Source organism: Acomys russatus, chromosome 25 (genome assembly GCF_903995435.1).
Source record: "Acomys russatus chromosome 25, mAcoRus1.1, whole genome shotgun sequence".
NCBI lineage: Eukaryota > Metazoa > Chordata > Mammalia > Rodentia > Muridae > Acomys > Acomys russatus.
In genome coordinates, this window is record NC_067161.1 from 12,145,197 (window position 1) to 12,172,616 (window position 27,420).

Here is a 27,420-nt window from a genome sequence, read left to right on the forward strand (position 1 = left end):
CTCCTCAAAGCAGTCTCACCTCCTTTTAGAGGTCACAGATGTGCCTCCAAGCATTGCCTGATGGGACCCTCAGCTCAGGAACCCAACTAAATAGTACTATATGCTCAGATACCAGGATTCTGCAAGCACCCATGCTTAATGTTGTGAGAGAGGAAGTGCAGCTAGCAGTGGCCCAAGCTGAGCCTGGTATCCTAACTATGCTGCAGTCCCAAGACCTAACTGTCTTCAGCTAAGCAAGGCATTGCTGAAAGCACATGATTGGGTAAAGACACACTGGCTACTTCACCAGTCTGTGTTCAAATATCTTCTGAGAGTTTGACTTTTACCAGATAAAGGAGTCTACATGTCAGAATCAGGGGCAAGTCCCCCATGGCAGGAGGATCCCACCAGGGACATTTCCATCCCTTTCTTCATTGCAGATGGAGATAAGTAAGGGCCTACGCTGGTCTTCAGGACTTCTGTGCAAGGAAGGATAGAAGAACAGGTGGAGAGCAGAGGTGGCAATTTCAGGAGTTAGAAAGGTCCTGTCAAGCTGGGCATGGTGGTGCAAGCCTTTTCTCCCAGCACTCAGGAGGCAGAGACAGACAGGTAGATCTCCAGGCCACCCTGGTCTACAAATTGATGGACAGCCAGGGTTACAGAGAACACTGTCTCAGAGGGAGAAAAAAAAGGAAGGGAGGGAGGGAGGAGGAGGACGGGCCTGCTAACCCTGACTGCTATATGGAGAATGAGCAGTAAGAGGGTAAGGCAGGTGTCACCTGTTCACCAAGAACCACAGTCAGGGCTCCCTGACATCCTAGGTCTGGCAGGAAGAGTGACCATGCTACAAGGATCTACTGAGGGCAATGGAGGGGGATGGAACTCTTGTTGGCACCATTCTGGGAAGGATGGCCACAATCATGATGGCTGACCACCACTGGGCTCCAGGAGAGGTGCTAACACACCATCAAGCTGTGAGGCTTTTCCCACACCCTGACATCTGAACCCTGCTTGGGTCCTAGAACAAGAATAGTGACAGCCTGGGGCAAAGGCACCCCTCAGAGTCCAGCAGTAACACATGAAAAATTAAAGCACACATTAAATCTAGACACAGCAGTGCATTTGGGGCAGAGGGAAAGTGAGTAGAGTGGAATGGTATCTTAGGTCACTTAGAAGGAAGTAGGCCTTAAGCACAGGAAGTGAGCAAAGCCACCTAGAGGATTCTTACTATTCCCTGTCCATGTCTCGATCCTTAAACCACAAGAAAACCATTTCCAACTAGCTTTGCAGGAACCCATAAAACATCCACACAACCTGTAAGAAACATAATTTCGTTCTTATGCCAGGAAGAACCAAACCTCTTGAAGGGGGAAGCACTAGGTAAGGGTCAGTAATCTTGGGAAGATAGCATTAGCTACACAGCTCCAGGAACCTTCTCCGCTTAATGATCAAAGCATCTATGAAGTGTCAGGTTGCAGATCCCACCAGGCAAGAGCCTGGTCTATACCCACTGTCCCTTGCAACATCACTACAGACAGAAGCCAAGTGGGGAAAAGATCAGAAAGAAAGCAGCAGTGGCTATGGTCTCCCTTCACATAGGATAACAGCTCGAGACGAAATGAATACCAGGCTAGTCTCTTCAAGGAACAGACCCTCTGAAAGGCTTAACATGCAGACACATAATTGGGAGTGCCATACAGGCTACAGGACTGCAAGTAAGGGCTGCGATATCAAAAGAATTCTGATGTCTACCCTTCTCAGAGCCTGTCCTGGCCTCTGTGGACGGTATGGGTCCTGCCTGTTGGACAGGCCATGATCAACTGCTCCTATGGGCTGCATATCATTTGCTGTCAGAGGTGCTCCTGTTCACTGTCTTCTCAGGATTCTGGGCTTGACTTTCTCTACTGTGAAGACAAATTCATGGACCAGCTCCGCAGACCTCCCTTGTGGATTCCAGGATGCCTGTGTCACAAGGCACAGTCACTGAGAGAGGTCACTAACGGGATTACCACCTCCTCCACCATCAAAAAGAACCTCCCGGCGGCCAGGCTCATTGATGGACAATTCTTGAGCCAGGTCATTAAATCGAGATATGTAGTCAATGCTATTCTCATTCATCATGCACACCAACTGGGAATCCACCACCTGTAGGACAGAAGGGACAAGAAGACATTAGTTGGAGGATCCATGCTGACAAGAGGCTCTTGACCCCCAGAGCAGAATGTCACTGGAAGGAGCCTATTGCTCTCTGAGGAATTTCAGAATCCTCTGTGGTCTAAGTACATGGACTTTCTATAAGGACATCCTCTGTACACAATCCTAGGAAAGGCTCTGAGAACATGAACATCCAGATGCTGAGACTGCAGCAGCAGCCACTCCTTCTCATACTCCTGAGGAAGAAAGCCCACAGTAAGGTTAACAGAAGGCAGACATCAAAGGAAGCAGCCCAGAGTTTGCCTCAGAAAAGAGTTAGGTGAGGGTCTCATAAGTGTGGATACAAGGTACATGAAAGAGATTCAAGGAAAGAACGTTCCCATCAAAGAAACAAGTGCAGAGGCCATGAGAAGACAGAGTGCAGTTACTTAAGGAACACTAGAAAAAACGGTAGGCTTAGCACAGTGAGCAATGCAGACAGAGAACTGCTGTGAGGGACACAGAAATCTGTAAGGCCTGGGGTGTTAAAGACATTATTTGGGGGAGCTGTCACAGTTTATTGTCTCTCTCCATTATAGTGGAAGGCTCGAGAGAGCAGGGACTTTTGTTCTATCTATATAGTGATGCATTAACTTGCAAGATGGCACAGTGTGTAACAGTAGTTGCTGCCAAGTCCGATGATCTGAGTTTGATCCCTGAAACTACAACTTTTGAGGCTGAAGCAGGAAGAAACATTATGAGTTCAAGGCCAGCCCAAAGTACATAGCAAGGCCTTGTCCCCTTCTCCCCATAGACCACACCCATCCCTTTCAGCCAGATCCCACCATCTGACCACTGCATTCAGAAAACATTGCTATCATACTTCCCGATGACGAGGGCCCCTTCCAAAAGCAGTGTTCTTCAAACTATAGAGTGCTTGGGACGATCCTCTGCTGAACACACTGGCTCATTCTGCAGGTGAATGTGGTGTTTCCTTCACTTGCTAAAGATACACAGTATTTTGTGTTGCTCACTGTCCTGAGGGGAAAATGCAAACGCTGACTTTGGAGTCTGGCTGGCTTGAAACTCAGCACTCCTGATCTCCAGGCTTCCTAAGTGCCCATCTTATAGAAACCAGGGACTTACAGCATCCATACTAACTAGAAATAAAAAAAAAGTCTTTTGTGTGAAACATTATGCTACAAGGAGCCCTACGAGTAAAGGATCCATTGTGAATGGCTTGAGAAATAGTACAGATTGTACAAGAGAAGGTTCCAGAGAGATGGTTCACTCAGTAAAGTGCTTTCCATGCAGGCATGAGGACTTCCAGAGAAAAGCAGGGTATAGACTCTGTAACCCAGGTGGGAAATCAGAGACAGGTGGACCCTTGGAGCTCACTGGGCACTCAACCTACAAGAATCAAGGAGCTCCAGGTTTAGCTTCCTGCCTCAAAACATAAGGAAGCAGGCTGGGGCAGGGGGCAGTGGGCAGTGGGTAAAGGCACTTGTTGCCAAGCCAGACTACCCAAGATCAATCCCCGGGGCCAAGAGATCAGGAAAGAACTAGTACTTTTAAGGTGTCCTCAGATCTAGGTGCTCATTCCCACCACACAACACAAGGACAGAGTGAACTGAAGGGTAATTAAGGAAGGAAGTCTTGGGGACTTCTGGCTTCCACATACTTGTAAACACATACTCCAAACTACGGAAGACTATGGAGGAGAATTCTCAGTATTGCTGTATCTATTCTTCTTTAAAGATGTATTTGTGTATCTGTCTGTGTGAGAATATATGCAAATATGTGTGTGTCCACCTATGCCAGTTGTCCTCTATCACTCTCCACCTGTTCCATCGGGACAGTGTTTCTTCCTGATCCTGGGGCTTACACTTTTTAAGCTAGGCCAGTTAGGCAACTCCAAGTGATCGTCCTGTTTGTGCCTCCCCACACTTACAGCTGGGTTACAGACACAGACTGGAGGGCCAGGTTATTACACGGATGTTGAGATCCAAATGCCTGTTCTCATGGCTGCACAGTAAGGATTCTTCAAATTGCCTACCCACCTCTCCAACTCTTCTTCCCTCCTGCCCCCTACAACCCTTCTATTCTTATGTTGTTTTAAAACTGTCAAGCATGTCATGGTTCAACTTAGAAGTCATCATTCTATGATTCCACCATCTCAAAATCCACATTGGAAAACTGAGAAACCAATGAATTTTTGAGAAAAAGTTTTAGTTTAATATTGTTTCTAGGCCAGGCGTGGTGGCGCACACCTTTAATCCCAGCACTCGGGAGGCAGAGGCAGGCGGATCGCTGTGAGTTCGAGGCCAGCCTGGTCTACAAAGTGAGTCCAGGACAGCCAAGGCTACACAGAGAAACCCTGTCTCAAAAAAACAAAACAAAACAAACAAAAAGGGGGGGGGGGGCTGGAGAGATGGCTCAGAGGTTAAGAACACTGTTTGTTCTTCCAGAGGTCCTGAGTTCAATTCCCAGCAACCACATGGTGGCTCACAGCCATCTATGATGTGATCTGATGCCCTCTTCTGGCCTGCAGGTGTACATGCAGGCAGAGCACTGTATATATAATAATAAATAAATAAATCTTAAGAAAAAAAGAATATATTTAATATTGTTTCTATTGTTTGGGTTTTGTTTTTCTATAGCCTAGGCTGATCTCAAAACCACAGCTATCCTCTTAGCTCAGTCTTCCCAAGTGTTGGGATTATAGGTTTACACTGCCATGCCTCAAGTTAACAGCAATTTTCACTATTGTTTTGACCTGTACTTTTCCTCAAGTGTCTGGCTATAAAACTCTTCTGGGGTAACTACCAAGGCCTTGGTATCCAGGAAGCCAACTTGGGAAATGCTGCTCGAGGATCCACCTCACATGGCGTGTGCTTTGATCAAGTCTCTCCTGATGCCTACAGCTGTACCCATTCCTCCCACTAATGCTGGCCCTGTAATCCTAACTGGCTGGGCACACAGACAACTTGAGGACCTCTAGATGACTGCAGGGAGAGACAGCTTAGTCCTAAGACGGAAAAGTACACACAGAGAAAGGAAGAACTCCACTGCAGAACCACAGAGTCATGGCCACAACACATGCCACACCGCTTACAGGCCTTCTGCCGCCAGGGCAGGAAGGGTGGTAAAGTAACCTCTTACAACTCCCAAATGGCACAATATCTTATAGATCAGACAGCCCAAGGTCACACAGCAAGGGACGGACAGATCCAAGGAGATTCAACAGCATTCTGCCTGGTTTTGGTGACCTGGCTCCCACCCCAATCCTATGCTTCCCAGGTCAAGAAGCCTACTTAGTTTGTTGTGGTCCATCAGGTGTCCCAGTGCTGTCAGATCTCTCAGAGATGAAAGACTTGGCTGTTGTTGTACCTGGCCCACAGTCTTGATAAGCATTCCTTAAGACCCACAGGACCTAGGAGGGACCCCACAGCCTCCAGAATGGGAAGGAAAGTTAATTGAGGAATTTGGCCCTGCACTTACTTCTGCAACATCAGCCAGAGACCTGGACACAAAAGAGTCCCTTGAATTTCCATCCAATAAGCTAGGGCCAAGCAAAGACGTGCCACTGTTGGCCCCAACAGTTGTTGGTAGAATCTTCCTGCTCTTCTCTGGGGAGATGAAGCTGGCTGTGGAGAGAAGGTGAGTCAGGATAAGTGTCCAGCTAGCCCAGTGCAGCCCTTCTAAGTCTCCACCTTTACACTTGTGTCAAGGGCTACCAATGGCATTGCTATACGGTAACAGGTTTGTGTCATCTCACGTCAGTGCATGTCCATCTCTGTCACTCTCCAAGGGCCCTGAGGTGCTGTGCCCGTCCTATATTGAGTATCTGTGGCCAGGTCCTCACTGATGGGCGCTGAGCTTGATTCTGACTTCACAGGTAGCAGGTGACTTTTGCTCACATTTACGCCTTTGTTTTGTGTGTCTGTGTGTGTGCGTGTGTGTGTGTGTCTGTGTGTGTGCGTGCGCGCGCGCGCGTGTTAACAAAACCACTGGTGGGCATCTGGCTCCCTGTACTCTGTACTTCCCACCAAGCATAGGACTCATAATCAAGGATGATCAAGTTTGTAGTTATGAGGGTTAAAAGCCTGGGTCCTAGCAACTGTAAAGTTAAGCCTGGCCACCCATTCTCAATACACCTACTGAAGAAACAAGCAATGGTGAAAAAGCAGAGAAATGAGATTTATTTGCTGTAGCACCATGGGGAAGAAGAACAAAATAAACAAGTTCAGTGATTCCATCCTCCAAACTCATATTTAGGGTACTGACAGGTTTGGGTTTAATCAGAGGGTCAAAGGTATGAATAACTAAGCAGTCTTGGCTAATATGTAGTCATATCGATAACTGGCCCATCATTGCTTCAGTTTCAGTCTATCTTATAAAGCAGTTTAGTAAGGTACAAGAACTGAATGGAATCTCTTCCTGGGGGAAAAAAGCCACATTCTATAATTCTCCATATGTGGTCAGGAATACCACCACATACATGTAAGCTCTAACACCCACTCCAGAATATCATACTGAATGCATAAAGAAATTGAGAACATATGACAGTCTGGTCTGTTTCTTTTTCTTTGCAAGAGCTCTATAAGACAGGTTTGGGCAGGCTGCACAGACTGGAGGAGGCACTGAGACCCAGATGAAAGACTTGAATGTGGTGTCTGTACTGGGCTGAGCGCTCTCAGTGTGTCTATAAGCATGCTAACACCAGTAAACTATGCACTGAAAATCGTGCATTTTCTTACATGTAAACTACACTTTTAAAAGTTAACTCAGGCAGCTGGGTTCAGTGGCACACGACTGTAAAAAAAAAACAAAATAAAAAAAAAAACCAAACCAGTACATTGCCAGGTGTGGTGGCGCACCTGGAGGCGGAGGCAGAGGCAGGCAGATCTCTATGAGTTGGAGGACGGCCAGCCTGGTCCACAAAGAGAGTCCACACCAACCAAGGCTACACAGAGAAACCCTGTCTCAAAAAACAAAAATTCAACAATAAAAAAAAATCCAGTACTCAGGGAGGCAGAAGCAGGCGGATCTCCTATGAGTTCAAGGCCAGCCTGGTCTACAAAGTAAGTCCAGGACAACCAAGGATACACAGAGAAACCCTGTCTCAAAAAAAAAAAAAAAAAAAGAAAGAAAAGAAAAGAAAGAAAGAAAAGAAAAGGAAAAAAGTTAACTCAGAAAGAAATACTTGAGAAACCAGCAAAAGCTCTAAGTTTTGGGCTGACTTCAAACTTAGAAAGGGGATCCCCCCAGAGACACTCACCAAACAAGCTGCTGAGAGAGGAATCTGTAGAGTCACTGGGGTACCACTGGGGGTCGTGCGTGGGAGAGGCAATCCAGCTGGGCTGGGGGCTGCTGGATGGGGAGGGAAGACTCTTGGAGCTGTCACTGCCATTCAGTTTTGCTGGAGAAAGAGGAACTCCTTCACCTGTTAACCCAAAACCAAGGTCAGAGATGCCTCCCCAAACCCTTAGTAAGGCAGCAGGAGCCAGAAGCTCAGGACCACTGAACTCAGAAGACCCAGGATGCACTGGGCCCATACCAAAGGTACAGCAGTTGTCTACAAACAAGGATCACAGAGCCTTTAGGGCAACTTGATGCTAGAAGAAGAGCACAATGCAGAAGGCAGCAGGCAGGGCCAGGCAGGCCCTTTGCCCACAGTGCTCTGCCAACCTTCATGGTGTTTACACCAGCCCCATGGGAAACAGGATGCTCCTGATTCCATGCTGTAGGGCACGAACAGTTTCCAGACTACTACAGAGAAAGCAAGGTTCAAACAAGTCAGGGACCTATCAAGCCCATGGTCTAAGAGGCTGTGAGTTCATGTCTGCCTAAACCCTGCAAGCTGAGTCATGTCAGCCGGTAATAGCTGTGCCACTGCCACCAGAACACCATCACAGAATGAGTGGGACCAGGCCCTTGGTGACCATCTATGCAGCTACTTCCTAAACATTAGCTGCAAACATGTCAGTCACCTTCCAGATGCATAAACAGAAAGCTGATCCCCAGGCTTCAGAGAGCCTTCTAAACCATCCCATTCTTATCTGAAGGTCAGGAGCAACCCACTAGGCCACTCCCAGGTACTGCTTCTGCCAGAGCCAGGCAGAGAGACCTTGTAGTGACAGATATTCAATGCGTGAGTTATACTTTAGCAACAAGTCTGGCAAATACTTAGGTAGATCAGGTCCCCATGGGCAAGTCTGGCTACAGCATCCCAGCGAGAACCGAGTAGGAATGGTGAGCAAGGCCATTTGTACTTACTGTACTGGCCAGAGCTGATGGCAATTTCAATGATGGAATCACTAATCTGTGTGGCAGGTTCTCCCTGTGAGAGGACATCTTCGGGTGGGCCAGGCAGGGATATGTCCAGCAGTGCAGAAACATTGGGTGGGGAGAGCCGGGTGCTGGAGCTCTCTGATGAGGGTATAGACGTAGAAAGGCCATTCTGGAGATGAGCCTTCGGCAGCTCAGGTAAGGACAGAACAGATGATCCCTGCTGGGAGGGGGATAATTATTTGTTCATGCACAAGGTGCCCATCAACTCTTGGAACAGTGAGTGCAGCCCACGACCTTCCACCCTCATTCTCCCAAGAGAGGAACACACTCAGGAAATACACTTCTTCAAAAGAAAGTCAAGCCAGGATAGGGTGAGACTATTCCCATTGGTGGCATCTGGGGGGAGAATAATGCTCAGAAAGCCACCAGTTGATTACCTCCTGCTCCCCAGCCCAGAAAACCCAGTCCTTTTAGACACGGGGTTTAATAAAGGAAGCTGGAACCAGGGACAGCAATAGGCAAGGAGGCGAGGAGCCAACAGTGCTGGGAAGCATGGCCTATGCTCAGGGAGGGTGGGCACTGAAGCCCCAGTGTGTACTCTACCTGGAAGCCGTCTGTCATTGGCTCCTGCTCTGCTCTTGGAATGCTGGCAAACGGGTCATTAGTGCCCTGGAACAACAAGACCAATGAGGGGTGCACGCTGAGCTGGAATATCAGCAGTCACCCCAGTGCCCCTACAAACAGGTGCAGAAATGGACTGTGGTCCAGGCTGGAAATGATAGAAAGCAGTTCTCAGACCACTGGCTCTTCACTTACAACCTTTTATTACTTTCTAAGAGGAAACTCAACAGCTCAGTAAGAGGCTAACCAGATCTTCTCAGGCCCTAGAGCTCCATGGGGTCTACCCACCCACCATCCTCTCAAATAGGCCAACAATTCAGAACATTTGCAGATTCATGAAAGAGTGGTCAAGGCCACATGGGTTGTTCTCCACCCAGAAATACCAAGTACTTACTTATACCACCTGAGTGAGGACCCATGGGCTGACGTCAGGCACTGGGCTGAAATTTAGAGCTACGCCTTCATGCATGCTTTAGCAATGGGTTCTTTAGCATCTCAGAGCAAACGTGTTTCTACATCCCTACCACTATGTGCTCCATGTCAAGTGTTCAAACTTTGGCTTTTCTGGTTCAGTGTCTCCTCTAACCATCAGTAGGACCCAAGCCTATGACCTTGCTCCAGAAGCTGGTGGTAACACCACATAGGCCTTGTAAATGTACTCACCCTTACAGCAGAAACAGGGTCTCTGTTCTGGTGCGGTCCAGTGTTACCCTGCCCCGAGATGGCAGTGGTTGCTTGTTCTGAAGACAGTGGAGAGATGCCAGATGAACCATCGGTATCTAAAACTGGCAAGGGACTTCCAGGGATGATGCCAGCACTCTGAGCTGCTAAGTCGATAGCACCTGGCAACAGGAGTGACATATCAGCCTCTGTTCCTAACACTGCACTCCATGATGTGTGTGCCCCAACAGCTTGGGACAGCTTTGCCCTCACACCTCTCTTCAGTGAAGAGCCAAGGGATTTGATATACTCTTAGCAAAGCACTAGACATTAGGCTTTGGAGAAGAAGAGAATAGTACAAAGATGTATGACAAAAGAGCAACTAAGGACCCTCACATGGTGGCTGCCACTGTGTACATTACAGACTTACTGGGCAGGTGACTGGTGGCCTGAGATGGGAGGACCTTGGGCACTATCGGTCGAGACAGAGCTGCTTTGGTCAGAGAAGACTGGATGGGCCGGAACCAGCCTCTCCCTGTGAGAGGAAGACAAATGCAGCTGTATCAACTGATCTGTCAATGCCCTACCATGCACAATGGGGTTATAGTGGGCTTCCCTCACAGACATAGCTAGGATCATAGCAAGTCACTTAACATTCCAAACACTTGCTAGCTTGCAGCGTGAGAGATCATATCACTAGGCTCCTAGTAAGGAAAGATCTAGGTTCACTCCCCATGATGGCTCATAGCCACCTAGTAACTCCAGTTTTAGGGAAGACCCTCCTCTGGCCTCTATGGACACTAAACAAGCACAGCTGCACAGACATACATGCAGGCAAAACATCCACACACATAAAATAAATACAATTAAAGAGTAAAAGATAACTCATGAAGGGACTAGAGAGGTGGCTCAGTGGTTAAGAGCACTTGCTGCTTTTGCAAAGGACCCAGGCACCCACTCAGGGACTCATAACCACCTCTAAGTGCAGGAGTCTGACATCTCTGGCCTTCATGGGCTCTTAGTGCCCACAAAGTCACTTATACATACAAATAAGAATAAGTAAAAAAGGAGGAGGAAGAGGAGGAAGGAGAGGAAAAGGAAGAAGAGGAGGAGGAAGAAGAAGAGGAAGAGGAAGAAGAAGAGGAAGAGGATTCATTAGGGCTGGAAGCATAGTTCAGCAGTACAGCAGAGCCCCAGAATTATGAGCAGGAAAAAAAAAAGATTAGTCAAGATAAACCAACAAGTATGTGTGTTCACTGAAGGCAACTCTGAGGCTTACATTAAAACATCAGGGCACCCACTACATTTAGAGATGTAAGTAAAAAAAATGTGATCATACACCCCCAACAACACATTTTTTTCATAAGTGCCTACCATGGCTCTGCAGGCGGAAAGTGAAAGCACTCCACTGACCCGAAGTCAATGCTGCTAATGAAAGCAATGGAACACATCTCTAAAGCAGGACACTCCAACTACTGGCAGTGTCTTGCCCACAATGGCAGCTAGGCCCAGCGCAGGGGGCACAGTACATAATTAGTATACACTGAGAGAATGAACACAAGCATGCTAGAAATGTCACACCAACAGCCATGGACACCCACAGGGAGTATATTCAGGTAACACTCAGAGCAAGCTGCCCCGGGGTGCCTGGCCTTACCGGCTATAGGAGAATTAGACAGGATGGAGAAGGAGCACACATTGTGGGACTGATTTTCAGAAGGTCTAGGGAGCAGTGTCCTCTGTGAGAGAAAAAAAAAGTGCAAATAGTAAAGGTGGTAAGAAGACATCAGTGGTGGCACAGGCCTTTAATCTCAGCACTCAGGAGGCAAAGGCAGGCAGATCTCTGTGAGTTTGAGGTCAGCCTGGTCTATGGAGCTAATTCTAGCCAAGGAAGGCTGTACAAAGAAACAAACAAAAATCAATTTAAAAAGAAGAAGAAAAGACATCAGGGTCAACAACAGGTCACTTTGGAATGTTGAGTAAGACCTTTCCCAAGGAAATATCAGAAGAATCTAGTTCAAACCTAGAATGTCCTAGATTTGGCCCTGGGAATAGAACTGAAATTGTAAGACTTGGTGGCAAGTACCTTTACCCACTGAGCCCCCTGACCAGACCTGGGGAACAAAGATTTCTAAGAGACTAAAAAAAAGGAAACTGGTCTATTCATGTCTTCCAAAAACTACATGCGCTCACACATTTCTATGGCTACATCATTACAGACTCACTTCCTTATCTTTCATCTGGAAATGCAGCTGTCTTCTTCCTGGGGGCCTTGTATGTCCTGTGTCTGCCACAGCTTGCAGATGGCATCCATGGGTTCTCCTACCACTTACTACAGTTCCACAAACCCTCGTTTCTGCCAGCCAGACCCTTGCCTCCTGACTGTTTAGAGCCCAAGCTCTAACAGCTCTTGGAGATACCCAGGTCTGGACACTCTTGTGACCCAGAACCCCAGACGTGTCTGTAAATAATAACCAATGCTAATCAATGCTATAAATGCTTTATTTATATGGATACCATTAAACTGTCTGTTCTTAGTTTTGCTTTTTCCTATTAATAAGAAAGACAAGCCTCTTACTTTCTCTCTCTTCTCTTTCCCTCTCCCTCTTCCTCTCTCCCTCTGGGGTACCCCTTTCCTTTTTCCTTTTCTTCCCATGCTCATTTGATAAACTCCTTACAACATAATAAAAGAAAGACAAGGGCAGGAATTTCCTCTAGTTCACTCTGAAAACCAAAGACATGTAAGAAACCAGTATCTCATGGCCAGCGCAGCATCTAGAGTATGGACATGGCAGACACAGTGCAGACACGTAGACTCAAGCAATATTCCCTCACCTGGACCACCAGTGGCTTTCGCAAGTGCCGCTTCCGTAGTTTCTTGGGCTTTGGTGAGAAAAAGTCTGACTGTATCTATAAGAGAAAGAACATGAGCTCTGGAAACAGGCATTCTATCTGCAGAGCATACCACAGCCACCCCACTTGGCACTCCCAGCACTCACGCTGATGGAGTCTAAGTGCTGTCTAAAAGTCAGCTCCGCCTCCTTACTGGGAGAGAAGAGCTTTCCATGTCTACTGTTGGGTGGCAAAGTTGTTGGGACAGCAAAGAGGCCACCATCTGAGTCATTGCTTCCTGTGCTGGACAGACCAGCCACCAAGAGAGGCCTGGGGGGGTTTCTCAAGCCTGGAACAGAAGGGAGAATTATGTGCTGACACTCACCTACATCCCCTCCAGGGCAAAGGCAGTTCCTCTGCTAGGAAGTAAGCCAAGAAAGAAACCTCCTGACACCTCCTCAGATGCCTCTACTTTATCTCAGTAAAGTCTTGCCTTTCTTCCTTTGATTCCTGGACCCATTTTACAGGGAAGGGAGGCCACCTGAGTGAAAGCACTTTACCACTGTTCTATGCTCAGAAAGGGGAGGAAGGGGAGGACAACTAACCAAGACTTTTCTCTGTAGAGGTTGCTTGGCAACACACTCAGTGACCACCTTGTCTCCATAGCAATTCAACGTCACGAGGTAGCAAGAAAGCTGCCACAGAAGTACCACTGAAAGAACGTGACTACGTGCTTATGTAGCTGTTGGCGTAGCACAGGTAAGTACAAAAAGTGGGTTATACTATGCACTACTGACCCCTGGTTTAAAATCTCTTATTTTGTAGAAAACAGTTCCAGTAATAACAGGACAGAAAATACTTATTTCTCAATAACCCTGCTGTGGTAGTGCTGCTACAAAGCACCTTCATGGTTCACGGCTTGGTATGGTCCACTCATGGTCCACAGGCCAAGCTTGCCAGACATAGTACACATTTCTGGAAGTACAGACCCCTGGACCTATAATCCTCAATCAGACAGAGAATGTCAGGACATTAGAAAACTCACTGGAGGATAGAAGAGGCAATACTGAGCTGCTACCTGGCCCACTGCAGGCAACATCCCTTTATTTGCAGGGATCAGTGGCTTAGGCTTTGTCGCCTGAGGCAGCCTCCTAAAGGCATAAGAAAGGAGAAGTGAAACAAAATAAGCAATTGCCAAGATGTGTCCCCCAAACCAGAGCCTTGAGCTCCACACAGGTCTCTGGAAGGACTATCAGGCCAACAGTCATTAGTGGAAAGGCTGCTCACAAAATAAGAGATACCGTAGAGCCATTAATATTCTCGTATGAAAAACAGTACTATTAAAGAACTGTTAACCTGACAGGATACCATACTTGTATATTTGTGTAACTCTTTTTGCCAAAAGAATTATTGTTACCTCGGGTACACCGACGTACTCCTAGTAGGACGGGCCTCCCTTATAACACAGATAGAATAAGCTCTGTATTTATTTATTTATGTTTCGTTTTTCAGGACAGGGTTTCTTTGTGTAATACCCCTGGCTGTTTGTAGACCAGGCTAGCCTCAAACTCACAGAGAATCACTTGCCTCTGACTCTCTGAGTGCTGGAACACAGGTGTGTGCCACGATGTCTAGCTGCTCTGTAGGTTTAAATCAAGTAAAACTGATGCTCTGGGGAAAGGGCCATGCTTACCTTGGGGTTTTGTATACTCAATAAGGAATTTTTTCCTAAGGGTCAGGGTGATATCTTAGCAGGAAAGCGACTAACATGTGTGATGCCCTGTTTTCCATCCTTAGTACCACAAAAACAGTAACAACAACAACAACCAAACAAATGAAATTTGTAAAAAATAATTTACTTAAAGATTTATTTATTTATTTTGTACATAGTGTTCTGCCTGCATGTACACCTGCACACCAGAAGAGGACACCAGATCTCATTACAGATGGTTGTGAGCTATCATGTAGTTGTTGGAGAATTGAACCCAGTACTTTTGGAAGAGCAGGCAGTGCTCTTAACCTCTGAGCCATCTCTCCAGTCCTCTAGAGGGTTTTATTTCATTTACATTGGTGTTCTGCCACCATGTATGTCTCTGTGAGGGTGTCAGATCCCCTGGAACTGAAATTAGAGACAGACAGTTGTGAACTGCCATGTGGTTGCTGAGATTTGAACCTAGGTCCTTTGGAAGAGAAACCAATGCTTTTAACTGCTGAGCCATCTCTCCAACCCCTTCTCAGATGAAATTTAAAGGTATGCTAAGAAGCAGGCTACCTCATCTTTCTTTTAAAAAACGCACTTAAGTGTCATCACACACTTTAATAGAAGACTGATTTATTCTAATGTTTTGGATGTAAAGAAAATCAAGTCACTACAGATTCCAGAACAAATCTTGCTTAGTGGCTTTAAGCCACTAACTCAGTATTTGATGAAGGTTCCGACACAAAACCTCCAACATGACTAGACCAATAAAGGCTACCCTGCCCTCTGCTTATCACACGAACTAGGCTCTTCTGTCTCTGTGACATGCCCCTGTGCTCATCGCCCCAGCGGAGGGGAGCCCGGGAGGTAGGCAGTAGGGCCGTGTGCCCTGTTCTGACACAGTGCCAAGGACATTAGGATACCATGAACCATACCTGGGGAACAAGGTGCAGAGCCAGATGGGAAGGGCTTGCTGCTTCGGAGGGCAGACGGGTTTCGAGAGCAGCGTGGACTCCGAGAGCTGATGGTCACTACCTTGCCTGGTGGAGTTGTGGACTGTTCCTCCTGGGTGGGCCTGACTGAGGCCGTTGATGCTGTATTTGCTTCAAAAGTCTGAAAAAAAAAAAAAAAATACAAAGGTTCAGCTGGAAAAAAAAATAGTCCTGCCAGCCGGGCGTGGTGGCGCACACCTTTAATCCCAGCACTCGGGAGGCAGAGGCAGGCGGATTGCTGTGAGTTCGAGGCCAGCCTGGTCTACAAAGTGAGTCCAGGATGGCCAAGGCTACACAGAGAAACCCTGTCTCGAAAAACCAAAAAAAAAAAAAAAAAAAAAAAAAAAAGGTCCTGCCACAAATATCGTAAGGATATCCACTTCCATGATGGCAAAACCTTGTTTTGTTTTGTTTCTTCCAGACAGAGTTTCTCTGTGTGTCCTGGACTCACTTTGTAGATCAGGCTTGCCTCAAAGTCACACAGATCTGCCTGCCTCTGCTGGGATTACAGATTTGCGCCACTGTACCCTGTTGGTGGCAAAACTGTGAAATGCCCCAAAGCACATGTAAATGTAGGGATACTCCCACCCTGACCAGTGCTAGGAACTGAACTCTGGTCTTCTAGAAGAGCAGTGAGCATCTTTAACTGCTGCTTGGCTATCTCTCCAGCTCTGTGTGGTGGTGGTGTTCTTTATTGAAATAAGGTATTTATATACATTAGCTGGTATGTTTCCATACATACCTGCCTTAGCTGGTATGTATCTACTAAGTAGCCCAGACTGGCCTCAAACTTTTGAGTGATCTATCTGCCTTAGTCTTCCAAGTGTTAAGATCAAAAATGTTAACCACACCTGAGTATTTATAATTCTCTTGTGATTTAAAATCACTAAGCAAGGTGTGGAAGTGCACACTTTGCCTCAGTACTCTGAGGCAGAGGCAGGCAGAACTGTGTGAATTTGTGACCAACCTGATCTACAGAACAAGTTTCAAGCCAGACAGTCTGGAAGTCTGGAAATATTATGAGACATCTTAAAAACAAAATAGACCATGACAAGCTTTTAAAAAACAGAAAAAAACTGGGTGTGGTGACGTAGGCCTGTAATCCCAGCACTCGGGAGGCAGAGGCAAGCGGACCTCTGTGAGTTTCAGGCCAACCTGGTCTACAAAGAGAGTCCAGGACAGCCAGGACTACAAGACAAACCCTGTCTCAAACAAAACAAAACAAAACAAAACAAAACAAAAAACAAAAAACAAAAAAAAAACACTCAAAAACAAAAACAAGAAAAAGGAGAAGGTAGGGGGGAGTTACGAATCACCAGGGAATGAGATAATTGAAGCAGCTCATTGCTTTCCTCAAGCGATGCTAGCCTGACTCTATTGCCTGGATGTGGTAGTGAGAACAGCCAAGCAGCTTTGTGGCAGAGAGGAGGCAGGGATCAACTGTCTGCTGCTACGCACTCAGAGCAGCTATGGCACAGAAAAGATGGATTAAGTAACAGAGGTTTGTTTTTTTTAAAGAGCCATGGAAAAAAGCTAGCCTAAGGCAATCATGCTAACTTCTACTACTGTGAATCAGAAAGAAACAAAGTCACTCCTGCAAATTGGTCACAGCTGAGGAGCATTTTGCCTAGCTCTCAGCCTCATGGGTGTCCAAAGCCTTTTAATGGATTGCTCCAGGGTTCAGGCAGATGGCCCAGCAGGTAAAGGCACCTCATACACAACCCTGAGGATTTGAGTTTGATTCACTGAAACCATATAAATAGCTGGATGTGAGGGCATACATCTGTAATCCCAGAACTCCTACAATACCATAGGGGGAGACAGAATAGAACAGAAGCTCACAGGCACACCAGCCTGGAAAAGAAGCAAGTGTAGTGACAGAAAAAATACGACACTCTGCCTCAAACCAAGGTGGAAGGAGAACCAACTCCTGAACCTCCACACGTGTGCCACAGTATTTGAGCACCCACATTTTCACACACAAATTGACAGCAAAAAATAAATGGCTTCATGTCCTTGGGCCTCACAAGGGCATTCTACCTCTTGCTGCTGTTCCTATTCTGGCGACCTGGCCAGATGCCTCAACTCTGAACTCTTCCAGAAACACGCACATCTGTCTTACTAGGGCTGCTTCACAGCATGCCCTCAACAGTTGCTGTCCTGGTCCTCTCTGTGGCCTCATCTGCTCTGCCCAAGCACCCACGCCAAGTCCAGCATTTCCAACCTGTCCCTGTTCACTGTATCTTTCTACTGGGAATAGTAGTGTTTCCGCCTCAGATGGAGCATTTCAGATGACACCAGCCAGTGAGTCTCAGTATTCTTGGAGTACTTGCTTACCACAGCTCTGACAGACAGAAAAAGGAGGGAAACAAAGGACAGATGACCTGTCTCTGATCCAAAGTCTTCAGTTTCAGCAAACCCCATTAAGTCACTAGGGGGCTTAGAATCTGCCACACCCCAACAACCCCACCCACTCCACCCCATGCCCAATGCCTGCCATCCTCCTTTTTTCTCTTTCATTCCTACCTTCCACTTTTTTTTTTTTTTTTTTTTAAAGATCAGACTAGCTTCAAACTAAGTGTTCCTTTCTGGGCATGTGCCTGTAATCTCATTTCTAACAAGATCTCAGTGGTGTGGAGGCTGCTGGCCAGGAGCCTACTTTGGCTGCCTCAGCAGAGCTTCCGGCTCATCATTTTCCACAATACTGCCTCAGGGACCTTCCAGTTGAAGCCAAGGCTAGAACCTCTCACTTTCCCACTAACTCAAAGGTTTGCCCGGTCTCTTCTCTTGAGCACGAGAGCATACCACATCTCTCCACAAACTTGAAGTCTTTTAGACTTGTCATCTGTCTAGACATAGCTTGCTAATTCCAACAACACTGCCATCGGATCTACTAAGAGGTTACTTCCACAGTGCTGTTGCTGTGGTCTTTCTCAATTATCAGTTCTGGTATGGGGTATAGCACCTACAGCCTGGTAATTATGTCACCTCTGGAGTCCTGAAGAGCCATGCTTGACACACAAACACAGGTTGACCCCAAATTCCTTGATGTCCTGGGCTGATCTAAACCACTCACCATTTTGGGGTGGACCTCAGTTGAGATGAGCCTCAGGAGGCAGCTCAGGAGGCGCTGCTGGTGAAGGGCTGAGGGTGGGGAGCGGGATAGGGCAGTCTGGCCCTGTGCTGCGGGTGCCTGGCTTTCGGGGCCTAGTACAGCCAGCCAGTCATACTCCAGCTGCAGCTTGCTCGGCTTGCCCATCATGAGGTAGACTTCAGCCAGTGTGAGGCTCTCAGAGGTCTGCATGCTCCAGCCCTCTTCACGTAGCTGCTGGGCCAGCTGGCTGGCAGGGACTTCCTTTGAAGGCCTGGCAGCAGGCTGTCCCTGAGACAACAGAGGTTCTGAGGGGCTCCCTTTCTCCTGGGACTCTTCAGGAGGTGGTTCTGCTGGCTCTTTGTTACAAATATCTGGTAAAGGCCTGGGGTCAGGTTGAGGATCGGTGCCAGGATGAGGGTCCAGGCCAGGAGGACCACTGTCAACCTCCCTGCTGCTGGGTATCAGGGCCTCTGGGGAAGCTACCTGGCCCAGAGGAGGGTGCTCTCTCCCAGAATGTGTGTCTGCACAGCGGCACTGCTCCGGGATGATGAGATCCTGGCAAGACTTCAGGTATCGGGGAAAGGGGTCAAGGAGTGAGAGTTCATCTTCCAAGTCTGGGGGCTGGCCGCAGGAACACTGCAGGGTCCCAGACTCTTGAATGGGGCTGTCCCCACCCACTGCAAGGGCTGCCACAGGGGTCTTCTCAAGTGGTGGTCCAGAGTCCTGGTGCCCATGAGGAGGCCTGTCAGGGGCATCCGGGCTGCTCATACTTGGAGCTGCCCCATCTCCAGGAGCACTCTCAGGGGAGCTCTCCCCTGAACTCTGTGAAGCATCTGCAGCAGGAAGGAGCCGCCCCCCACTCTTGCTGTCAGAAATGCCCCTCTGGCACTTCACCTGGCCTCGGGCTAGTCCCTGCCCACTCTGGATGCCCAAGATCTGGGCTGGAGGCAGCAAATGTGTGTCCTTGGTGCCCTGCTTACACCGGCCACCCTCTTGCCAGTGTACGGTGCAGAAGGCCTTGGAGTGTACCACACGGGCCACACCTGGGAGCGGTGTCAGTGTACAGTTCTCGCCTGGGAACAGGTGCAATGCCACCTTTTCTTGGGTCTGCACTGTGCTTGAGCCCTGTAGCTGCCTCTCCTCAAGTGTCTTCCGCTGGGCACACTGTCAAGGAGCAACTCCAAACAACTACACTGTAACCAAGGTATTCATCAGTGGATACCATGGACTTCAGACGAGGGCCTTCTTCCCTAGGAGCCACACCAACCCATAATATTCCTGGGGCTCATTTAAGGACTTTCCTCAAGCTACTACCAAACTGTGTGGCTCAGGCATTGAGTGTGTTCAGGAAACTCACACCTGATGACAACTATTCTTGGGCACTTACAGGGCCAATGAACAGCCAAGGATACAAAAGGAAGCTGAAATGTGGGTATACCATCCCACCCAATCTACTGATGGGGAGACTTTGTCCACATCCCATGGGCCAGATAGTTGGCCACTCAAAACATGGAGAGATGGGCAGGACAGAGAGCAGGTAGGTCAAAGACAGGACTGTATACCTAGACCAAGAGGGTTGGGTTTCCATGGAGCCCCATAGCAATGATAGGAAAACAAGCAGGAAGAGGTAGCTGACAGATTTGGGGGTCTGCTTCAGTTGAAAAAAGATACAATTCGTACTTCATGGAGAGCCCACTTCTGCTTCAAGAACTCGATGAGGCTAGAGACTTTTCGATGTAGCTCCACAATCATCCTATGAAATGAAAAAAAGTTATATAGTAGGAAGGGCACCCTTGGGAGAATTCTAATGACCGACTATACCAAACCACACAACAGGTAAGTAGGCACTGGAAGGAGGACCCACAGGGTCTTCTGTTCCTAATCCTAAATGTTAAGTCCTGCTGTTGAAATCACTGAAGGCCCAGGAACCCTTCCCAATATACGTGCTTGGCTGGATATGAGCACTGAAAGCATTACCACCTATTTTACCAGAGCTTTGTCTTCAAGGTAGAGGGACGTAGCTGCCCCTGATTAGCTCTAAGGAAACAAAATGCAAGTAGATGAGATGAAACACCGACATGTGCTATAATGTACATGGGCCTCAGAGCAGTAGGCCAATGAGATGACAGACAGAGCAGATTCCTGTGCGCGACTCCATTAATATGAAATGTGCAGAAGAGGCAAATCCATTAGAATAAAGCAGCTGGGACAGAGACGATCACTGGAGAAAGTGATGGCTAACAGCACATGAGATAATAAAAATAGGCTGGAAGTCAACTGAGATAGAGGCTGTACAGCACAGCAAACACACTAAGTGCCTAACAGCTCACTCAATGCGGTACCAATTTAACTTCAACTTAACAAACTGTAAGTTGGAAATGAACAAAGGTACGGCAGTGCTTTGTGTATTAGCCATAAATCTCCAGGGAGCCTGTGAGAAAGAAAGGCAGGAGCTTTACAGGAAAGAAAAGGTCCAGCAAGCACTCACAGAGACCCTTGCCTGGAGAAGTTAAAATTCAGAATCTCAAGACCATCCTCGATGAGCATTCTCATGACAGTGTCACCTGCATACCCAGGCCTCATGTGATGCCAGGGCCCTGGGCAAAATCTCTCTCTCTAGAATTCCCTGAGAGAAACCAAAACACCAAACCCTCATGCCCTGCCTGGCATCGGGGCCATCCTCATGCTAAACGTCACCTGAGTCGTGGGTTCTGAGCCAGGCTCTGCACTCGTGCCCAGGCGTGGTTGTTCCGTGGTTGTAGCTCTACAGGGACTTTCAGGGGTAGGCGCACTGGCTTCTGGTCCTCTTCATCACTTAGACCTGAGGAAAGGAGACCATAAAAGTCCAGTACAGACCAACCTCAAGGTAGAAAACAAAACACTTTGCCAGAAAACCATAGGGAAATGAAAACATGGTGAAAAAAGAAGACAGCCTGTGTCTGGACACAAGGAGAACAGAAGAGTCAAGCTCAGTATGGTGAACTGTGTACTTGCAAAGGCAGAACCATGGACAGTCCACCAAGTAGCCAAGAGAGCCGCACTCCTGACAGCACTCCCGTCAGAATGCTGCCATGGCTTTTTTTCTTTTTTGAGACAGGGTTTCTCAGGAAGCCTTGGCTGTCCTGGACTCGCTCTGTAGACCAGGCTGTCCTTGAACTCATAGAGGTCCGCCTGCCTCTGCCTCTCTGAGTGCTGGGATTACTGACATGCGTCACTGCGCCTGGCTGTCCTGGTTTCTTACTGGACACATGGATGCCACTTCAAGAACTGTCTATTCCCAGGAGAAGATTAAGCAGTCAGTAACAGAGTACTGCAGCCTGTCCATCACGGGACGGAACAAAACAGCCACGAGAGCTACAACATACAGCATCCCTTCCCCTGGTACCTACCATCTGGATCGCAGAGCTTCTTTAAGGCCCGGCACATGGGTGCCTTGATCCGCAGGTTCCTCCCTTTATACCGTACTGTGGTGGCTCTGGGAAAAGAAATGCAAGCAATGCTGAGGAGCTCATGTGAATGGAAGAGATGAAGGGTGGCAAGCAGGAAGGCCTGGTGAGTACCCATCCCTATGCTGTCAATCATCGTCACACCAGATGGTGGGCAGAGGCAGGACCTCTAAATTTCTGCTACTTTCCTAACCAAAGGACACATGCTGTTTATATAAAGTGAACTGTGCCCAAAGCTTGACTGCTGAATGCCATAGACAACTAAGCTCACTGTTGAACTGCTGTGCTCAGCACATCTCTAAGCATTCCTCGTCCTGAGATCCTTCTAACAGAAGCTCCAAGAGCCACGGGTACGTATCTTTCACATGACCTGCCTACCCACTTTTGCATGACTTCTTCATGACCAACTTGCCACAGCAGTGTAATCCTATCTCTGTAACCCACAGGGCAAGGGTACAAGCAGAGTAAGGTGTCATGGGCCCAAGCTCAAGCCCTCAGGCCAGCTGAGGCCTGTGCGCTGGTGCTGCAGTAGAGTAGCAATTATACACACTACAGGAAGGCTATTTGGCTACTGAAATGGAGGTGAACACTCCTAAAAACACAGGTAGATGCTTCCAAAACACTTAGAAAAGGTAGCTGGCTTTCAGACAGTGATGAAACAGGTGTGAACATGACAGCCAAGGCGGAAACTGATCAGTCTCACTCCTCAGTTTCTAGAAAGAACAAGGATGCACTTTGGATCCAGACTGAAGCAGATCTGCATTGAAGAAGAGGCTTTGGACAGCCACCTATGTGGGAGGAATGTGTGTCTGGATTTTATACTATGTTCGGGCTGTTTATCACCTACTTTATGCCTCTTTGCTTTGTTTAAGACAGGGTCTCACTATATAGCTCTGGCTGTCAAGGAACTCACCATATAGACCAGGCTGGCCTCAAACTCAAAGAGATCTACTTTCCTCTGCCTCCTGCTAGGATCAAAGGTGTGCACTACTACACCTGGCTTAACCACCCCCTTCTCCATTTTTGTTTTTGACTGACCTACCATCAGCTGTGCACATGTCAGTTACGAGAGCAGCTTCCATTCTTGCTATTTAATTTCTAAGATGTATGCAAGAAAAGTGACCAAAAAATAATAGCATTACCTGAGGCAACTCTCAAGATGTAGGAGAAAAGATGTACTCATACTAGTCAAATCCCTATTTGTATCTAATGTTTATTCATGTAAATCCCCCCCCACAAAAGTTAAGTTTTAGGGGCTGGAGAGATGGCTCAGAGGTTAAGAGCACTGACTGCTCTTCCAGAGGTCCTGAGTTCAATTCCCAGCAACCACATGGTGGCTCACAACCGCCTGTAATGTGATCTGATGCCCTTTTCTGGCCGGCAGGTGTACATGCAGGTAGAGCACTTATACATAATAATAAATAAACACATCTTTTTTCTAAAGTTAAGTTTTATTTGAGGGCAGGGAGATGGAGTAGCTGGTGATTTTGCTGTTTATACTATCTGAAAAAATGTATATTGTACTTAATTTAATAACTTTTTTAAAATTCTAAAAAATGCTGCTTAAGTCTGGAGATAAGAATCAACTATAGCCTGAAGCAGCACACGCACAGGAAAGGCTGTTGGTGCAACAATGCTTGATTAAGGTGCAACTCAAATGGTTACATGTAAAGCAGAAGACAGCAGCCTCAGGGCTAAAGTCAGAAGTGCCGCACCACATGCCTCATAACAACAAAGCTGTGTTCTACATCCTGAAAAGGAATATAACTCGGATTTTAGCATTATGAAGTCTCAGAACCCTGCATAGTGGCTTCCTGTTGGCTCCAAACATTTAAGGCTTTAAGCAAGTATTCATAAGACAACTCAAACAGTGAAGCCTCACGTGGGAGGTGGACACACTCACTCAGCACAGAATGCTCCGTGAAGCCTCACGTGGGAGGTGGACACACTCACTCAGCACAGAATGCTCCGTGCCTCCTCATGATGCAGCGGCTACAGTCTGATCCACACCTGTGCATCTGTTAACTTACTTACATCTGCTCAACTGCCCACCCACCCACTGACCCATGCTACCCATCTATGCTTTCTCTCACTCACCTGCATTCCTCCGTTAATCTATCCATACACCTATATTCTTCCATCCATCTACTTCCTATTGGCACACCTATCCACCACTCATCCATGTATCTGCCCATTCATTACCGATGCACAATCTATCCATCACTTAGCCTGCCATTTTCCTACACACTCATTCATCTGCTCAACTGTCCTCTTAAATGTCTTTTTACCAATTCTACCTATCGCTCTACCATCCACTCATCTGTCAATACCCCATATGAACCCATCCACACAAGGAGCAATTATCTCTGTATGCTAGATACTAAATGCAAAGCTGAGAGGCAGAAAGAGCCCAGGAAAAAGGCTGCCACCTGTTATCCACTTTCCATCTGGAGAGATAATTAACAGAGGATAAGTCTTTAAGTAACTACACATTCTACTAACTCAAACTTATTAGACTGTCATATCCCGGGGGAACACACTGATGAGAAGTGATGCAGTGAGAGCGAGGGTGCCAGGTGAGGCACCCATCAAGTAAGAGTGGGTGATGCCCACCAGCTTCCCTGCTACTCAATGTCTTACCTAGGACACTGGCCTAGCCTCTCCCTGCCACAAGCTGCAGCCCATGCTGACATGCACACTCACCCCACTGACACTCAGAACCCACTTACAGCCATCTATTCCGGGTGGGTGCTATGACCTTGCTTTTAATTAAAAAAAAAAAAAAAAAAAAAAATCACTGATTGGGGTGGGTGGTCATCTCAGCAAAGCAGCCACACAAGACCATGGGATTCAGGAATATTTTCAGACTCCAGTGCCATCAGCATTTCCCATTTGACTCTCAAAGGACCAGGGATGTATGTGTAAGCAGCACCAAAATACACTAGGCGTATTTCAACACTGGTACACCCATCCATCTGCTGTCCATGAGTATAAGGCTCATATATGCATATAAATCTCCAACTAAGATACATGTAAATTCAAGGCCACCAACATACCAAGGGCAAATCTTACTCACAGAAAACAGAGCCTAGCCTGAAGCTCGCACAACTTGCTAACAGGCCAAAAAAATCCTACCCCTAAGTAATTCAGTGCACATGAGTATCCACTCCATATACCCTAAAGTTGGTGGGAAGAGGCAACACTGAGCAGCACTACCTACAAGTACTTGATCCAAAGTCATCCTGTCCATTTGTTCCTTTTTCATTGTTATTACTGAGGATCAAAGCCAAGGCTTCACACATGCTAGGAGCGTGCTTCTTGTTACTTGCCCACAGCACTTGCTTTGTATCAAGTGTCTTGTCTCTGAATCTAGAGAGAGAGCTGCTTGGTGTAAGTGTGATCCTCTGTGTGTAGCAGGAAGAAATCTGTTGCTCAGGTGTTTCCTGGGGCACACTGTTAGAGGCACATGCTGAATGCCAATGCCCTGCGCTGTAAGAAGATATACCACCAGCATAACCCAGCCCTGCGTTTGCCTTTCCTTATGTCTTGTCATGTGATTTGTTCATGAGACAAGGCAAAGGGTCTGAAACAAATTCACTCAGTGAATTCGGAAATAAAATCATGGAAGATCTGTCTCTGCCAGATCAAATTGCAGAGGCAGTGGTACTATCGCTCAAAGGACACTTCTCACCTAATGATAGGAACCTAGCAATGGTGATCACCTCAGCCCATGAGCTTCAATCTTCTCAATAAAGCTCCTGACAGGCAACTGCTCCGCCTTGAGGAAGAAGTGCAAAAGGGAAGGAGTCCCAGATGGGGACACAGAGCAAGTCAATCCCACCTATTAATCCCCCCAAGAAACACAGCTTTCAGTCCCACCTTCAGATGGCTTCTGATCTATCGGAGACAAGCTATACCTAGGAATTTCAATGGTATTTAAGGCCACCTAAGCAGTTTTGCCAGATCACAGTCTCTTCCACTGTGATTCAATCTGATCAGGCCTGGGTCGCTCATGAAAATAAAGACTTACAGATCAGGATAGCCAAGGCTATATAGAGAAACCCTGTCTTAAAAAAACAACCAAACGAAAGAAGAAAGAAGAAAGAAGAAGAAGAAGAAGAAGAAGAAGAAGAAGAAGAAGAAGAAGAAGAAGAAGAAGAAGAAGAAATAAAAGGCTTACAAATCCAGTCCCAGGGGAAACATAGGGCTGAACCCTAGGTGCTCACTCTAACATGTATAAAGTCATCTAAAAGTCAAAGTTCAGGCCTGTGGGAGAAAGAGGAGTGGGGGGAAAAAAAAACCAAAAACAAAAAAAAACAGACCAAATGTTCAAGGCTCAGGGAATGGCCTAAGAGGGATAAGATGAAACAAAGAAACAGAGGAAGCTTTCAGCAAGGACCAGCCTCTACAAACTCTCTAGTGGGCAGTGGTGAGATGGGTCCTACAGTGTAGCAGAGCAGCAACAGAAGCATTGGTAGCAGTGTGACCGCAGGACAGAGGGCAGCCATGAGAGAGGAGGGACATATGACCAAGTCTTCAACCTTTTAGCCAGGTGAGGATGTAGAGCAAGACACTAGCCTAGGAACAGGACAGGAGTGGGACTTGTGTGCGGTAAAACTGATAACCAAGGTATGGGCAAGAAGGCTCATTTCTTCTACCAGAAGTGACAGAGGCCCTTAGAAACATTAAAGAGAAGGTGCAGAGATATGCTCTAGGCAGCCAAGAGAGGACAACAGGGTAGGTATGGAACTGCAGAAACGCTCAGGGTAACAACATCTTACTGACCTACACACCAACTCCAGAGACAGGCCGAACACAAAAGGACTCATGAGGATGAAAATGTTAACTACATCATCCAAGCCAGCTGGTGCAGAGTGGCAGTCCACCCAGAAAACCTGAGCACAAGGCAGTATGCTATCTCCACACTCAACCCTGATGCAGATGACATCTTTGAAACAGAAAAGATCAAAAACAATGGGCTGAAAAGATCATGGTGGCTGTGACACTGTGAGAACACTACAGGAAAGGGGACCCAGATTAAGTGTTAAACGCCACCAAAGCAGCCCAGGCACCAACACGTCAAAGCACTCAGGAAAGAGAAAGAGCCCCAGCTCTCTGTACACACGGCCGCAGGCAAGGACTGGCATAGGGAACATCTCTGGATACAAACACATGTGCCCAAGAGGGCAGTAAGAAGCTTGAACTCTGTGGGTCCTCCAAGAAATTGGAGAGCTAGTTAGCAGGCTGAGCAGATAAAACACCTGCCCTGTGTCCTAATTAGTCTTTATAATCAACGTGACACAATCAAGGGTCACCTGAAAGAGGAAACCTGAACTGAAGAATGGCTCAGATCTTGGCGGCTGTACCTGTGAGTAACTGTCTTCACTGATGACTGAAGTGGGAGGGCACAGCCCACTGAGGCAGAACCTTCCTCAGCAGGTGGGCCTGAGGGCTTTTGGTTATACTGCCTATCAGAGCTACAAAAAGAAAATGAGAACTCTGCACAGCCTGATGCCCTGAGTTCAGTCTGCGGACACCACAGTAGAAATGGCTGCTGAAAGCCGTCCTTTGACCTCCACACAAGCGCCACAACTCACATGCCCGCACTCATACACAACATGTTCAGAATAAAAAGAAAAAGAAGGAAAACAGCATATTTCAACTTCTGTA

General features: G+C 47.3%; 1 protein-coding gene across 1 annotated transcript in view; it reads right to left on the reverse strand.

Moving 5' to 3' along the window:
- Nucleotides 1-1,778: 1,778 nt before the first annotated feature.
- Cramp1 (cramped chromatin regulator homolog 1) overlaps nt 1,779-27,420 on the reverse strand; it is a 50,619-nt gene continuing 24,977 nt past the window's right edge. Inside the window, exons 7-21 of the mRNA XM_051167233.1 lie at nt 21,694-21,779; nt 21,002-21,125; nt 19,976-20,057; nt 18,287-19,459; nt 15,154-15,331; nt 12,687-12,868; nt 12,523-12,597; nt 11,345-11,426; nt 10,118-10,222; nt 9,691-9,869; nt 9,010-9,075; nt 8,392-8,623; nt 7,394-7,558; nt 5,614-5,759; nt 1,779-2,124 (exon numbers count right to left, since the gene is read on the reverse strand). Of these exons, the coding sequence (XP_051023190.1) occupies nt 1,960-2,124; nt 5,614-5,759; nt 7,394-7,558; nt 8,392-8,623; nt 9,010-9,075; nt 9,691-9,869; nt 10,118-10,222; nt 11,345-11,426; nt 12,523-12,597; nt 12,687-12,868; nt 15,154-15,331; nt 18,287-19,459; nt 19,976-20,057; nt 21,002-21,125; nt 21,694-21,779 (3,040 nt within the window). The 3' untranslated portion in view covers nt 1,779-1,959. The remainder of the gene's footprint in view (nt 2,125-5,613; nt 5,760-7,393; nt 7,559-8,391; nt 8,624-9,009; nt 9,076-9,690; nt 9,870-10,117; nt 10,223-11,344; nt 11,427-12,522; nt 12,598-12,686; nt 12,869-15,153; nt 15,332-18,286; nt 19,460-19,975; nt 20,058-21,001; nt 21,126-21,693; nt 21,780-27,420) is intronic.